The 17,948-nt window shown below is 35.4% G+C and overlaps 1 protein-coding gene across 1 annotated transcript in view; it reads right to left on the bottom strand.

The window, feature by feature from the left end:
* Positions 1–3,004: 3,004 nt before the first annotated feature.
* Positions 3,005–17,948, bottom strand: part of LOC129356360 (transmembrane protein 132C-like) — a gene marked incomplete at its 5' end in the record, with an annotated part of 107,861 nt that continues 92,917 nt past the window's right edge. Inside the window, 5 exon segments of the mRNA XM_055025953.1 lie at positions 3,005–4,784; positions 5,184–5,375; positions 12,515–12,557; positions 12,559–12,822; positions 16,748–16,956. Of these exon segments, the coding sequence (XP_054881928.1) occupies positions 3,714–4,784; positions 5,184–5,375; positions 12,515–12,557; positions 12,559–12,822; positions 16,748–16,956 (1,779 nt within the window).

Below are 17,948 nucleotides of genomic sequence, written 5' to 3'. Positions count from 1 at the left end.
AGCTACGTTTTTATAATAAATGGAGAGATGTTGTGGCTCACAACATGTAAGGAGCATTTATTCGACGTAAAAATCTGATCTTGTAACAAGACCTCTGCTAGACTGTAAGGCATGTACTGAAAAAAAAACAAAAAAAACATTCAGCTGTATACTGCTGATTTCAGCAGTGTAATTGGTGATGTTCGTCACACAACATGTCAAAAGAGTGAAATAGGAAGGAAAGAGGGCTGTGTTGAGGACTGTTGTCATAGCAACAGCAGAAAAGTTTATGAAATGAGAAAAGTAGTAATACATCGACATGGCAAATGTCACAGGAGATGGTTAATAATGGTGTAAGGGTTGTGTTCCATTATACCTGACAGGAGTTCCCGGTTACTGGAGCTGGAGTGCAGACTCAGAGATCTTTGTGTCAGCAGGAAAGATACGTAGCGCTTGAGCATGGAGGACGCAGGCAGATGTCTAAGTCGGCAAGAACTGAGGAAGGAAAGACAGCGGTAGCAGTTGGGAGCTCCTCGGTGACAAAGAGACAGAAAGTGGAGGGTGTGTTTTTTGTGGCTCAAGCTGGTAAAAAAATTTGATTTTTCTGGATTGTCAAGGGAACTTTTTCCCTCTTTTCTTAGCAGAATTGCTTTAATTCAACAAGATAAATGGTTTTTCTCCATCTATAGGTGGACGACAGGTTTTGAATAGTTGTCCAGCTGCAAAATAGAAATGTTGTGTTTTCCAGCTCAGAGTTATGGCCTCAAAATTAAAAGTTACATTTTTATCTTGATTGCTTCCCATCCATTGTGAACCAGACTTTCACTTTCAGCTGTCAGCTACAGTAAAAGTTAATAATGGTGGCAACTGCTACTAATGAACCATTTACATAAAATAATAATTGGTAGGCTGAGATCTGATTATCAAATCACACAAAAGAGCAGGAGTTGACATCATATTTAATTAATTAAGCAGCCAATTCTCCAAAAAGACAAAAAGAATGAACCAGTATAATACCTGTACCAGAATAGAGATCACAAATTCATGAATTTCAAATTTTAAAAATTTTCATTCCAATGACAGTTTTTTGGGATACAATTTAGTTGGATGTGAAAGCTTAGATATTAACTCAGATAAAATACAATGGAGAATTATGAGAAAATGAGTTTCACAATACTTGTTGCACCCCCTCCAAAAGATGTGTAAATGTAAAAACAGTCTCACGCTTAAAAAAAGAGGACATTTTGAAAAGCTGTTAAAATGAGCACATTTATTCATTGGGTGAGAGGGCACATGAAATTTAAGGAAAAAAACCCCAATAAAATAAAAAAATAAAATTAGGAAATAACTAAAAAACAAATATTAAAATCATAAAAAAAAAAGATCAAAATATTTATAAGCATAATTAAAATCTCGCTATAGCGTGACAGAGAAAATGTTAACAGATAACAGTTGGTTATCAGTTCCAAGTGTGTCCATTTTAAAAAATGGTTCTTTCAGAATTTAAAAATATCTGTATTTTAGTAATTTCAGTTGACTAGAGTTATAAGTACTATTTAAGTCGTTCTCAAGGACTTATTTCCATCCATCCATCCATCCATCCATCCATCCATCCATCCATCCATCCATCCATCCATCCATCCATCCATCCATCCATCCATCCATCCATCCATCCATCCATCCATCCATCCATCCATCCATCCATCCATCTTCTGCCGCTTATCCGTTGAAAATAAATATGACATAACACAGAGACCAATTTCTCTGAGTAGCTTTTCCAAATATTAAACACAAGTGGTCGTATCATTCAAAAATGCTGGGGACACACTACATGGCTTTGGAACTGGTATTTGAGGTTGTGAGTTTGTAGGTCTTGGATTCACAACCAATGCTAGCTTTCATCAAAAAATGTTAGCTCTTTGCAGACGACATTAAAATGTTTGGCTGGATCAGACAAATAAACATTAACAGTGAATAATAAATTGGTTTAATCATTCAACAATGACAGTTCATTATATGAAGCTCCATTAATTTTATGTGTAATAATGTGAACTGTTTGGTTTATTTTAATTGGAATATTTTTTACTGTTTTCTTCTTGAATATCTAGGCATTTCTCTGTGCTTTTTCTTTTTATTATTCTAAAATTGTAATTTGTTAGTTGAAAGTTTGCATTATGGCCAGAGCATTTACATATATAATGTTGTTGTGGTAGAGTAACAAATAAAGTAGTTTGTTTGTTTGTCTGTTTCTTAAAACATTTGTTCCCAGTTTCTCCTTTTCACTGGCTATTGGTAACACACGTTAGTATGTGGATAGGTTATCAGTTCCAAGTGTGTCCAGAAATATTCAAACATGTTTTGATAATGACAGAGATCAGGTTGGCTCCACCCTTAGGCTTGTAGATTCAAGTCTAAATCATATGTTGGGCAAGAAGGTTTTTATGCCAACTCACCTTGTTGACTTGGTACAGAGTAAATATTCCCAACCTAATAATTGAGGGTGAACTCGGGTGAAAAATCTTGTAATGTGTCCCCAGCTTTAGTCCATTTGATCCACACGAAATAGGTTTAATACGAAATAAGTTTAATTGCATTGATACTTTAAACTTGCCCATATCCACATTTTGAGCAAAATAGTTTCAAAACAAGGGAAATTAAGATAAACAAGAACCCGAGTTTATCTTGCCACCATACCCAGAGAGGAAATTGGTAACATGAGATAAAAAAGTCTCCAAAGCTTTTAACGCATTTTTACCAGAAGCGTCCATAAATTTGTGGTGCGTTGCACGCAATTGTCTTTCTGTGGTTTTGGTAGGAATCACAGTTTTTCTTCTGCAAAACTTCTCAAATTCTGCAGAGAATTTGAGAAGTTCAAAACTGCTGAGCAGTAAAGCTGCTCAGCAAACGTCCTCAGCAGTAAAGCACTTTTGTATTTTCAGAGAGTGATCTCTAAATATACACAAAAATAGAAAATGTGGGGACCAAGAAACTTAATTCAATTAATACAAACATACAAGTCCAGAACTTAACCATGATAAAGGAATTTAATAATACAGTACTAAATTGTCTCCAAGTGTAACAGTATTAGTTATCTACATATTTTCAGATCAGACACACATGGCTCCTCATAAATAACATCATGCATGGATCTGACTTTTGGAGACTAAACAAAACTAAAACCAAATCAAACAGCACTTTACAAAATGTTACCATACATATAGTAACTCTAAGTCAAACTCTGCATTTATATACAGTACAAAATGCTTCAGATTGTTGATTCATAGGCTCTATTGTCAACTCATAGCAAAGGACCGACAATAACTTTAGAAAATAAGAGAAAAATATATTTTGAAATAATATTACCACATTTAGAACAGTAAAACATGATTTAAAGAAAAACGAGAAGTAAAATCAAAAGAGGAATATTGAGCTTAGTAGAAGACAAAAAACATACATTTAAGCAACAATACAATTTTCACGTTTGAACCTTTTAGCTATGCTGTTTTGTGGAAATTCAAGTCTTGGAAATTGTTGCTTGACCATGTCTGAGAACTGTTATAGAATCAAAAGTAAGAGAGTCATTGACTCAGTTTTCAAGGTGAGGTCTTCAGTTAAACTACAGCCATCAGATTGGTTTTCACTCTGTCATATATATTTTTCCATTCTCTCCCTCCGTATGATGAAGGCATTCAGGTGAGTTTCTCTTTTAGTTCAACGGAAACACCCAGAACCTCTTATGCTGTGTTCTTAATTGCATTCTCATTAAGCTTTTCCATGTAGTTCCTAAGATCCTTTGAGTCCCCAAGCTCAATGTCTGGACAAACCCATTTTATATCACTGGTCTGCACCAGTGGCAGTGGGCTAAGCACTGGACATCCGTTGCTAGACTTTACATTAGAGAAAGTGGAGAACTTCACTCTCTTCCTCTTGGTGGTCGGTGAGTTAAGTGATTCATTCCTCAGATCTCTTCCACTTGAGCTACTTCCGCCACCATCCATAATAGTGCGTTGGATACCTCCATTTAAAAGCTGACTACCTTCCTCCAAGGTACCAGTCAATTCTTCATGCTGTTGCTGCAGACAAAGCCCCTCCTCTTGACCAAGCCAAACCCAGTCATGGGCATGGGGCATAGTCTCTGTGGCCTCTAAAGATAGGTGTTTACTTCGGTACTTATATGTATAAGAGATGCAATTGATGAGAAAAACAAGGATGGCCAAGCAGAAGACTCCCAGCAGTGCATACATGCCAATCTCCAGGTCTGTCAGGCCACGTCGTGATGGCAATAAGTCATCATCGGTACTACGACTCCGAGGAAGCTCTGGGTATTCAGAAAAGTCATTTAAGTTTCTGTTCCCACTGTCTGACGATAAGCGACCCCCATTAGGTCTCACTGGAATTTGGCCTCTAATGGTCGTGGCTGCACGGTTTATTAACCCAGTGTCCATGTCAGAGATAGAGCCACCGTAATATGGAGGATCTGGAAGTGTCCTTTTGTCTCCTGGCTGCCTGTACTGCTCCTCTGACTGGCCAAACCTTACCTGTACATTCACCATTCCTGTGGCTAAAGCAGAGCGTCGTTTGGATTTCTGGCACATTTCTGATGGACTCATCTCAACACGCACAAGCAAACCTTGGCCTTCCCCCTTGGCAGAAATGAGAGGCCACTTCCACTTTGCACTCTGCTGCACAACTACCACCTGTTCATCCAGAGATGTGGCTGCCAGGATAAAATGGGCAGGGTTGTAGTTGTCCAGAGGAGTCATAGATCCATCACTGAACTGAAGCCAGGCACTGATGAGGGATTCCTGTGAAAACAAACACAGAACATAGCAAATTTAAATTGGTGTGACACCAGTAGTGTGGAAATTAACAACAAAAACACAAATAGAAAGCTACAGATTCCCCTCAAATGAGGACCAAAATAAACCAGAGGCTCCAGGGAAACAGTAGTGGGTTTTAATTATGGTAAAAAGGCTGAACAACTCTCATGGGTCATGACTGTTCCCTAAATTTCAAACAACATGAAGAAAACTTTAATATATGAGAAATATTCTAAGTGAAAATAAACCAACACTGACTCTGATCCAGCCATGAACTAGTTATAAAAATATAAATTTTATAACAGGTAATACAAGGACCTAATATTTTTAACACTAATGAAACATGACAAATTGAAAGAACATGTTCTTTGGATAGAGTCTTACCTGCGTCGGTGATTCTATGATTTCCTGTGTGCTTGCAGTAGCAACAATTGCTCTGTTGCTTCCAGGGCTCAGTTGCAGGGACAAAGAGAGTCCAGAAACCAACTGCACCCCAAGCTCTGTCACACTCACTTTGTCATCCACCACCCTGATGCTCCTCTCCGCCAGGACTGATGACGTCAGAGGGGACAAAACCTACAGCAGGCAAAATAAGCATTTTTAAAAACATCTTATTTTTTCCAATAGTTTGTAAGCTAACAATTTCACAAATATGCTTTACTATTGTACTGCAGATAAGTTAAAAAACAAATTTTGAAGATTTTTAATTGCCCATAACATCATGCAGCACCATGTCTTACAAAAAACCCAGCACAACACATTTTCTAAAATTGCATACAGTGGCTGCAAAAAGTATTCTTATCATGAGAACTTTTCACATAAACGTGGAGTAGTTGACACACTATATTTAACTTTGTGTAACGTATATGAAACCATCACACATATTGTTATATATAATATTATGGTATCAAGACATTCTTGTAGATTCTAATTCAGTCGTGATCAGAAATAAAAATAAGTGTATATATATATATATATAAATCCCAGTACAATCTGCTATTATTGCATTTTCTGGAAGGACAACAGATTGATGTAGTTGCTAATAAAATATATATATATATTGTTTTTTTTTTTTAAAGAAGTTAATTATGTATATTTTATTGAAGATAGCAATACTTACATGCAAGCCTATACTTGTTGCATATGGTAAAACCTCACTATACTGTGTGTGCACAATTATTAGGGAAAATAGTATTTTAACCATATTATTTTTAGGTATACACTTGGAAGTGTATCCAGAATACACTTTTAAGCATAGCAGACGAGCTGTATCTGTATAATGAGGAAGTTTGTGTCCTACTGATGTCAATACCCTATTTCAAGGTGTGAATAATTATTTGTCAACATCTTTCTTTTTGGCAAAAATAGGCTATAAAAAAGATTTAACTGACACCGAAGAGACAAAAAATGAACAAAAGTGTCTGCGAGATGCAGGACTCTTGAAATTGCTAAGATATTGAGGCATGATGGTACAGAACCATCAAATATTTTGTTGCAAAAAGCCAACAAGGTCAGAAGAAACATGTTGAGAAAAAGATGCAAATTAACTGCCAAGAATTTGAGAAGAATCAAGAGTAAAGGTACCAGGAGCTCATTATCTTCCAGTTCTGTCATACTACAACCTGCCTGGTGCACGTAAAAGTGTACAATGTTTAGAGCTGGCCAAGGTAAAGAAAGCTGAAACCTGACCAACAAGACAGTCAAACTCAAGTGTCTACACTGGGTCAAGAAATATCTGAAGACAGATCTTTCAAAGGTTATCTGGACTGATAAAGTGGGAGTGACTTTTGACAGACTAGCTGGATGGGTCCACAGCTGGATAGGTAACTTATGGCATGGATCCCTGAACCCCTGAACTTTTGGTATGAGGAAACTGACAGAAGGTTTTTTCCATAAGTCATTCACTGTTATTGAAAAAGGGGTGAGTATCTGGGTCCCTGATTCTTTCTTTTTTTATGTCAGAAATGGTTTTTGGAAAATTCTTAGTTGTTCATGACTTTCAATCAACCAGATGAAAATAAAAAATAACCTACATGTTCTTGAACATTCATATTTGAAGTTTATTAACATTTTAAGTTGACCAAATACACTGTAGTGTATTGATGGTTAACAAAACATAAGACTTCTTCAATAATTGTGCACACACTGTATATTAGGTTCTGATAAAAAAAAGCACATACTTGTGAAAAGATGCAAAACAAAAATCCCCCAAGCCCACAACAAAACTGTATTCTAATCCACACCTTCAAAAGGAATGTCCCAACTTTCAGAGTCGCCAGAGGTTCAAGCATGTAAATAGCTGTGATATTGTTTTGAGATGAGAATCTCTTCCATCCGCTCCAATTAGGGCTCCAGTATTTCCTGCAGCCTCCCCCACAGAGCTGCATTTACCAGCCATAATGAACTGTCAGCACCGATCACCGCCTCATTTGTCCAGACCCAATACCCCGTTTTCCTCCTTTTGTATTTTCCCTTTTTGTTTCTCACACAGTCAAAGTGAATGGATGAATACCCTTGAATTGTCAAAAGCAAATACTGTGGTCTCTGAACTGTATATGCATTTTAAAATGTCTTTGCAATTGGTTATGATTTGTGGGACACAAATGCTTTGTGAGAAATGCATATGATGATACAAGACAAAACCTAAAGGTGCAATAAAGTAAATAACACGTTTTATTTTGTTTTCCTTTATTATTGACTGGTTCCTTAGCAAAAGAATAATCTGACACCCCAATGTTATGAATCTTTCAATTTATGTTTATATATAATGCTACTTCTATGAGGTATAAACAATAAAAAACTCATGTTAATTTGTGGTTACCTAGACATCAAATGCATACTTGAACTCTTGAAGTGACTCTTTAATCACTGTACAGGAGAATAAAAGGTGCATAATGTACCTATTAAAAGACAACACTCCAAATATCTTTCAACTAAGACTTATAATCAATAAAAATGTCTGACACCTCAGAGAGAGCTCTGCTGATGCTCTGTTTCTCCTTCAAAAAGATAATATTTTCTTTCACCTAACATCTGTGTACCAACTAGCAGCTGTCCAGACTTTCCAGTGCTTATATCCCAACATGTCGAGGCTCTTTTCCAAGATTCTGCAATAATACTCGTAGCAGTCAGATCACTTCTTGTCCTTTTTACCAGAACCATGTCTCGCCTCCATACCATCACAGAAACTGTGTATTCTGCCTTTCACCTACATCCATAATTGTGAAATTTTCCTATAAGGCTTTCAGGTATGTCAAGACCCTTCCTCTAAAATCATTTTTCAAGTTTACAGATATTTTCATTTTGTCCCGAGAGGGCAATTAAACAGCCTTCCCAGCCTCACCCTTTCCAATTTAGACCTGTCAAATTCATGTCTTATAACATTTCTGTACAGATCAAGGGGGCTCCACTACGTAAAACCCCTGAAAATCACTTTTTAGACCTAGATCTAGGCATGAGCAACCAACAGTATAACAAGGAACCTATTATTACCCAAACCACGTGTGTCTGACTCACACACTGACATCTGCAAAGGTTATCAGCACAATAAGTTGCATGCAACTGTCCCATCCATAACCTGTCAGACTCCTTAAATGGATTCATTCTTCCTTTGCAACACAATAAAACTTTCAGCAGAGCAATATTGGTAAAAATTAAAGATTCAATGCACAGGATCATCTGTTGAAAAGTCAAAATGCATTTGAAACTGAATCTTTATTGAATCCAAATAAAACTACAAATGTGTTCTTTAACTGAGAGTGTTTTAAGTGTTTAAGGTAATGTAATACACACGCACACGCTTACAGGCACGCATACATACACAGGTACTTTTACACAATTTAGTTCAAATGTACATAATGATACAGAAATGCAAATAGAAACATAAGAAACATGGATTGTTTTAGAAACCAGGAAATCCCCTGCAGCAGAGGTGGAATTTTATGGTCTGCGTTTCAGAGATGTATTCCTCTTGTTATGTTGTCTTGTAAATGTCAAGCTGGCGTTGATTTATGGTGTGAGAGTGACGTCTGTAGTCTCCTGAGCAAGACCTTGATTGTATCATTAAATAAATAGAACTGTGATTGTTTGTGAATCTTTGGTGTGTGTTTGTGTCTGTGTTTTAGGAAGCGTGCGTGCGTGTGTGCGCGCTCAGTGTGCGCACTGAGCTACGTGATAAAAAACTGATAGAATGAGACATGGCGCAGGTGTAAACTTGATAGGTTTAAGTGTTCATGCCTCACTGAAATCAATCTGGCTGTTTTTCAGGCTTGTTCCTTTTTCAGCATCAAATTTGTTATTTACTTCATGGAATTAGTAGCTTTATTTTATATTGTTTTGTCAGACTCTAATTAGTGTCTTTACTCATCTGATTTTATTTTTGTCTGTCCACTTCTCTTTATTATGATTCTATTATGCTTATTGTCCTTTGGCTGGATTTCTCTTTCTGCTACGTGTATATATATTTTTTAACATTGAGTTGTTTACCATCTTTCTCTGAGTTTTGCTTATACCCTTGGTTCACATCTGATTTTGGTTAATAAATCCCTCAGACTCATTTTGACTGAAATATATACATATATATGTATATCCAGAGCTACAAAAGTGTTCACCTCCACCCTTAGATTTTGTTTTCTTTATTCACACTTAAACATTTCAGATCATCAGATTTGAATATCAAACAAAGCAAGTACAAGTTGCAGTTTAAATTATGATTTTATTTATTTAAGCAGGGAAGTTGTATTGCTCAAGCTCTTAACAATGTCCTTTAGCACTGACCCTGAGGTAGATTTATTGAGACATCCATTCCAAGAAAGACTGGAAAATGTCTTTAATCATTTCTACATGTGAATTATCTGTCTCTCAGTAGAATGATAGATTCATGGTTTGTTAATCCATCTACAATTAATGGACAACAATGATTGCTTTCCTAAGGTAACGAGAGATGTGTTCACTTTGATATTGTACTACTCACCTGCACTCACAAGAACAACAAAATGCCCAAACTGCTGTCTCAATGGAAGCGCTTTCATTTATGGACTATTTAATCAAGCCCATTTGATTAGCAGTACCTGAGTGCTACTTGGCCTATAAAATTGTAAGAAAAAGAAAAACATACTTCTTTCTTCATAACAGCTTTGCCATTTTGATTTAACTGACCAGTGTCAAATTTGTCTTGTTCCTGAACATCTGAGGATAAATTAAAATGATGTTAAATTCTGGTGCAGACTACATTGCATCTTATAACCTTTTTAAATCATATAAATATGTAGTATTTTAGAATTGAAAGAAGATGCACTTTCACATTTTAAAAAGGTAAAATGTTTTTCCCTTTCCACCTGCTTACATACTCTTGTGTTAAAGTTGTTGTTCCTGGTACTGTTCTTTTAGGATTTGATAGACCAGGGACATTCAGACTACAACTAATCAGTGACAAAAAAGAAGTAAATTGAATGGAATCAGCAGACAATCAAAGGAACCTTCTTAAATTAACATATAAGTACATAAATAAGCAACTATTCTAAGCAAAATTCAAGTATACAAAGATTGCTAGTTGTGGTTTTATGCCAAAATTCACTTCTGAATAAATGTATGTTCTTTCAAATTAAAAACTACCATATGTAGAACATGCAAACACTCCATTATATTCCCTTAAGGGTTACTTTACAAGTTCTGATGAATAAATAGTCATGAATTTTAGACACTATACTTCCAACTCCAACATATAAGTCAGCTAAGGTTACAAACTTACTCACCTTCAACTTCAATCAGAGCCATGTAAGATTTTCATGAGTCCTCATATAAAACGTTTCTGATAATCAGAAGACTTGTTATTGCGTTCAGGCAGAATAAATGTGATCTTTAACAATCTCTGCTATTCGGGACAATGTTCATGTTGGAGACAGCCTTCAACACAGCAGTAAAGAACAAAAGCCCGTAAAAGCCTGACATGAACATCACATCTAACATCTCATTCCTGTCTAGACCTCAAGGTGACTGTTTTTCATAAAACGAGTGTCACTGATAGTTTTGGAAAGTGGTTGTAATAAAGTGATGGAAACTGTTGTTTCTGTTATTGTGCATGTATGTGAGTGTGCACAGGCATATAGCAGTGTTTTTAAAGAGCGAGGTTGGAAAACTCAGCACTGAAGTTAGTGTATTTATTTTAAGATATAGAGTTCCAACATAAAAAGAGTTCATAAGGTCAAAGATTTAAAGTTCTTGATAGTGGCAATGACAGCTAAAGGACAAAATAATTCAGATTGAGGACAACTATGAGACAGCTATATTTATTTTTTTACACCAGCAACTGCTTTTTTAAGAATGAAAAGTTTCAGGTTGGTGTTGTGAATTAAAAATGTTAAGGTCATGCTTTAAAACTCCTTGGTCAAAGCAAGAAAATTATAAATTTCTTGATGCCAAAATATAGCACATAGTCAGAGTGAGTAAATATAGAAATTTATACATATTTGTTGTCACTAATAATTTAAACTGTGTAGTACATGAATTTCTCAGAGTAGAAAGTGTCTAACTGCATTGCAACTTGCTTTTATTCATGCAAATATATATACTGAACACAGAAAAGTTAAAAGTGATTATGGTGAATAGACACAAGCCTACATACTGAAGACCAAAATGATGGGAGTCTGGCAGATCTTTGTAAATAAAAAAAATTAAAAAAAAGTCATTCATGATATGCTGATAATAATAATAATAATAAATAATAATAATACAGAGTTGTTTATGTCAAACTAATCTTGGGAGGACAGTCACCAATATACAACCAAAATAAATCACTAAGTTCCAAAAGATATTTGCAATGGTTTTACTAAGAACTGATGCTTTTTATGTAATCTAACTAGAAAAAAACAGGATCACAATCAGAAATATTAATGGCAAAACTGAAAGGAACCTGGATGTATACATATCAAGGTATTCCTCGGTGCTCAGCAAAGTGATTTTAAGGTATATTTATCACAATTTATTTTAAGGAATAAAAACAGCAAACTGACTAAAATTAACTAAGGAAGTTTTGCAAAAAAACCAACCAAACAAACAAACAAAAAAATCAAAGATGAAGAAGCTATACAAAGCACACTTCAAAAATTAAGAGCAATTCGAAAGGTCAGATCACAAATTTTTCTGCAATACTAAGCAGTTAACGATTTGATTATGATAAGTTGCTTGTGCTATTTGGTTATGCTAAGTTGGTTATGCTAATATTGGAGGAGCTCAGACTCCTAAAGACTTGGTTTCCTACTATAAAATAAATCTGAAATGGAAACTTTATGCATTATGCCTGTCTTGACAACAGAGTTTGGAGTACAGGAAAATTCAGAGTGGAGAGAAGATTTACACAGCGCATTTATTCATTACAACTGGTGATCGTGACTTAAAATGTTGAAATGTTTCATCTAATCTCTTTATCTCAGATTGCCAAATCAGAAGCTCTGCTTTGCATCAAACAAATCTTTGCCCCAGTCGTCCCTGATCATTGGTCTGCTCTGCAGGTTCTCCAGAGAGGCAGACATGAAGTTTACTGACAATTATTGCAAACATCTTACTATGCTTGTAAAAACACAGTATTCTTATTCCTAGTTTTCCCCTTAAGTATTGGCAAAAAAATCTCATCTTGTTCTTGTTTAGCAAAGCTCATGTATTATATTACAAGCTGGATCATCCCCAATAATAACCTCAACATGAAACTATTACACTACCTGCAGTTTGGTGGTTCCAGAACTCAGTCCAATTAGCACTTGACTCCAGGAGCTTGGCAATCATCGGGTCCTGCACCCTTAGAGACTCCTTGACAAGCTGCGTGACATCCACATGCCAGTCTGTACCCAGCAGGAAGTTTTGCTGACCCAGTCTGCCCTCTTCCATGGCTCCTTTAAATTCCCCTGCATCTGTAACAAACTGTGTGAGGACATGCAGAGAGGTGCTCTGGTACTGGGCTACACAAGCATTCTCTGTCCTCTCTTCTTGTCCATAGGCACCATCGTTGTCATCGGTGACTCTCTCATATCTAGGTGGCAAAATAAGAGAAATGGATTTAATCTATTAGTTAATTTGTTAAGCAGATGAATGTTAGACACCATTAATATATTTCAAATTGATTCTGAGTTATAAAGCATAATAGCAGAGGATTTGCATAGCTAAAGATGTCTTTTTAAAAGCTGATCGACTGGATGCTTGCAAATCATGTTTTCTGCATGCTTGCCTGGCTTTTCAAAGCTACTCTGGCAGAGTTTTAAAAAAAATCTATTAAAATCAACTTGCAGAGGAAAACTGCTTCCTAGCATGCTTTTTCATTTTCTTTAAAAGGGCAACTGATATTTCTCATTATGTCTGCCATTTATTTGGCCCTCGGCAAATGCTTTGCAGATACAGCCATCTCAGAAAGCATATGTTGTAGCAAATTAAAATTCCTCTACTGAAAGCATTTTCAAAACTTACAGCTGAATTTTGGAACAGATTTAAGGTACACCTTATTTTTGATTTAAGTTAAATGATCCCTTTTCACGTTAAAACATAATCATTCCAGGCAGGAAAGAAACTAGTTTAGGGAATAAAAATGCTTAAAATGACTAGAGTGCACACATTTTGCCTGCAAATCTCTATTTGGTGGTTGAGTTGTATATGGAGTATGTTTTTCACTGCTAATGTTATAAACATTATTTGAGCCATTAAAAAAATCAGCCATTTTTCCTTTGTCATCAGTCTTATGCATTTTAGAATAATTAACTAATTTTAATTTCAGACAAAGAGAAGTTTTCAAATGCCAATTTCATTCATTAAGGGTAACAAACTATCCAAACAAACATATCTCTATATGAACAATTAATCACTCCACTTCTTAAATGATTAACTGTGATTATTTCTGATCTAACTGTTATTAACCCTACTCAATTACTGCTGAACCTGTCAAATAAATAATTTTAAATATCAATTGCCTGATAAAAATGAAGGAAGTTAAAATTACTCTAAAGGCAACACATCATGCCCCGATGTAAAGACACTTCACATGTAAAACAAAAACCTTCTTGTTTATTTTAAGGATTGGTGAAACACATAGTTTTGTCCTCCTAGATTTGCCGAAGAACAACATTTCAGAAAAGAAGGGACAATAACTTTTCACATCGGGTCACGTTGTTTAAAAATAACATTTTGTATTACATCAGGTTATTTTTGCCATTTCTCAACATTTCTTGCTGCACTGAGACTTGTATCTGTTAGAAATATGCAAAAACTGATTAAATCTGTGAGGGGTCTGATTATTTTCACGGGAATATTGATGCCCCGTATTCTGACTTTCTTTCAAACAACTTTATCTGTGATCTAATATTTTTGTTGTTTTCCACAGTGTTATTTCTCAATTTTTTGACGTGACTCTCAAAATTTTACCCCAAAACTGCTTAATTTCTTCACTTTTCCTTGTTCACTTCTATCCTGCACCTTTTATTCTCTATGCGCCAAGCTTTACTTGCTTCCATGCTGGTCAGGTGGCCAGGGGGAATGACCGTGACAGTTTCTATTAGGTTTAATGAGGCATGGCTTGTCAGGCAGAAAACGTGCTGACAGGTTAACATGTTGTGGCCCAGTGGCTTGGCTTACTTCCTAACCTGTCTTTACCGTATCCCTCCCCCTTTCCTTCACTTGAGTTGAGGGGACAGCAGTCCACATAGAGGTGACATTAGTGGCTGACAGCAGAAACATGGGGGTCAGGGCCTGTTTTTAACACTGAGTGACACATCAGCCAAGGTATTAGACTTTAATGAGGGGCCTTTTTAACTTAGGTGTAAGTGGGTGAGCTTTTTCTTAGCTGGATTGGACAGGCAATGTTGGTAATTTTATTGTTACTCTCTCATTTACTTGTCTTATTAACATTCTTTCAATTGCAAAAACTATACATTCTTTACAAAGCATTCCTATATGTAACTGTGAGACCCATCAGATTGTATGAATTTCAAAAAAGGACCTAAATTATATCTGTAAATGTTTCAATTTGTTAGTATGAATCATATTTTCACTTCAATGCTGTGCTCTAGATTTGGTGATATTTAATATCTTTGCAGATGGTTTTAATATATGCTTAGCTTGCTCAAAATTCAATCAATATAAACAACAACAACCAGACTGAAATATTGGCTTATATGAGCTCTCTTCTGAAAATGAACATCAGCATTGTTGCTTACTGGCTGATGAGCAAGAAAATGCTGCATTACAAAACTGCTTAACTCGGCATAAACAGTCATTGGAAAAATGTCATTCATGCTAAAGGTTTACATGTAAAGACAAAAAATATATAATGGAAAAAAACAACAACCCAAAAACACTATCTGGTCCTTACAAACATCTTAAAGGAAGTAAATTTAACTTTTATGTACCAACACACATTGCCATTATTTATGAAACACAAGAAATAAAATAGATCCCAGGATACACTAGTGTCCAGAAAATACTCTTTCAGCAAAAGCTTGAGGTGATTGTATTTTGTTGGATACACCCCTCTAGCCCCTGCTCTTAAAAACATGGCTTTGATTTGGTTTGCAGAAATTCATTCATGCACAGCTCTAATAAAGAGTCAGTCAGATTGAGGTCTGAACTTTGACAGTTCCATTGAAACACTTGTTTCATTTTTGGACACTGTTAACATTTATTGTATTTAGAGTCATTATTCCATGAACACAAATGTTTAAACCTGAGTTATTTGAGTCCTGTTCTTCTAGTGGAAGAGAGTCATTCTTCTGGCATTCCTTTTAAATAGTCTTTGTCCTGCGATGAACTTTAACATTTTACAAGAGTTATGCAAGGACTGTAATGTCGCTCTTGGGTATTGTGCAATCTCTGAGAACATTGTATGCTAATCTTATTTGCTTGGATGTCTTCCTTAAATATTTGTGAATAACTTTTCAAATGGTACTTGATATTACTGATGTTGTTTTACAATGACAATTTATTGTATAAACCTTTATTCTCCATAACATTGCTAAATGCCTTGTTTTTATTGAGACAGTAAAACTTGCTGATGGCCATTGAATCAAGTGCACTTTATTTGAAACATTTCAATGCCCTAAACTCTATGGAAACATATATATATATATATATATATATATATATATATATATATATATAATATATATATATATATATATATTAAACTGGGTGAATAAACTATTGCAGTGTTTCAAAGACATTACAGAAGTAAAGTAATATTTCTCCTAATGCAGTTGTATATGCAAAAATACTTAACAATGAAGTGCTCACAACTTCAACAGCCAAATTTATGACCTCACATTAAAAAATATTTTCTTTTTAAATAAATTTGATTTCTATTTACTGTATACCTGGAAGTAAGTGGCTGCTGCCACTGCCACATAATAATATATTTGTTAATTTAATTTCTTCAGCATAACTGTTCAGTAGAATCTATATTTCTATTCAGGCTGCTGTGCTTTCATCACTTTCTGGTATTGCCAAAGCTCCTTAATAATCCATATCAGTATTCCTTATTAATAAGTACTTTTTGGGACACCACTCTAGTGAATTTGTTGGAACTCATTGTACATCTGAACTGCTTTTGCAGCTGCATATTATGCCTCAAAGGTTTGCAAGACCAGTAAATTGCTGACTTGTTTTGTTGAGTTAACCAAGTCATGAAACATTCCCTAATGCAAGCACAGAACTTCTTCAATATTGCTTCTGAACACAAACAACACTTGGTTTGAAACCATTTTACTGTTGTATTATATTTTAATGCCTGGCTATATAGTAGATATCATCCCATAATCTGTTATACATTTGAATAATAGCTAAATGTGAAAAAAGGCCAGGTAAAGTTTGTGTGAGGACATTATTTCCAAGCTTTATCTTATCTTCCTCTGCCCTGTGGTGTTTCCATTTTAAAAGAGGAGGGATCAGCGATAATGCAACAGAAAACCATGTCCTACCTCCTGTTGCCAGCACTAACAGGAACTCTCCAGCCCTTTATCTGACTGAGTTCGGGGTCAGATACATCTATGATCAACGGTAGGCGGGGGATCCATACACTCATCTCCAGCTGTGCGCTCAAAAAACTGTAGGTGAAGTTGAGTGTCACCCTTTTCTTTCCTCTTGTCTCTTTTCCATTGACAAACACATAATCACAGCGCTCAGATACCTGAAGACAGAGAAAAACAACACAAACACAAATTTGATTGTGTTTATTTTTAACAAAAATAAAATCTATTTTGAACAAGAGGTTCGTGCATTATCTTTCTTTTGAAAATTCGGTGCATTCATAAAACTCATTCTTTGGTATCAAAGAGGTTTCTCTCATAGCTATGCGTTCGTTTTCAGACAATTGGGGTTTGCAAAACTTGTGAGGATCTGAACTTTTTGAGGTTTTCTGGTCAAAGTCACAACTGAGAAATGAATCAGATGTCTTTCTCAAAATAGGATACATCTTAAAGTCCAAAAAAGTGTTTGCTAATATATATTAATTAGATTGCAGTAAGCATGTTCAATACTCATTTACTAATCTGAGTTATTATTTCACTATTATTCCACTAACTATTTCACATATTAGTTCATAGTAATATTTATTTGGCTTACTTGGGTTTTTCCAACAGTGGGTGTGATTCATTGTATATGCATTGAGTAAGTACTTTTTGCATGGACATGGGTGCATCATGTGTAGCTGTGACATACATGTGTATGTGAAAAAAACATTATTACATGGGCAAGTAGCAGGAATTTGATCCAACTGGACAGATGGATCCCTGCAAAGACACCAACCTGTTTTATCCAAGTAGAGAACAAAATGCTCAGAACTAAATAATGACCAGCTGGATGAAGCACAAATCCAATGAGCTATCAAAGTTACTCAGATGAAGTTCCAACATGAAGAATGGTATATTCAGGACATTGTAAGTATTGTCAATATAACATTCACATAACCTTTACAAGAACATTCTACATTTGCAATACAGGGTACTTTAAATGTTTTGATAGAATTTTCTCTCTCATTGTAATCCTTTTAATCTATAAAGGATTGATTGGCACAACTGTTAATTTCAGCACAAATCCTTATTAGTGACAATCGCCTCTTTCTAACAAACCAGTCAAAAGAAAACTGTCATCCGTCTTTGCATATGACTTGGCAGCTTTAAC

This window comes from Poeciliopsis prolifica, unplaced genomic scaffold (genome assembly GCF_027474105.1).
Source record: "Poeciliopsis prolifica strain line A6 unplaced genomic scaffold, Auburn_PproV2 SCAFFOLD167, whole genome shotgun sequence".
Classification (NCBI taxonomy): Eukaryota; Metazoa; Chordata; class Actinopteri; order Cyprinodontiformes; family Poeciliidae; genus Poeciliopsis; species Poeciliopsis prolifica.
This window is presented reverse-complemented; position numbering and strand designations above follow the sequence as displayed.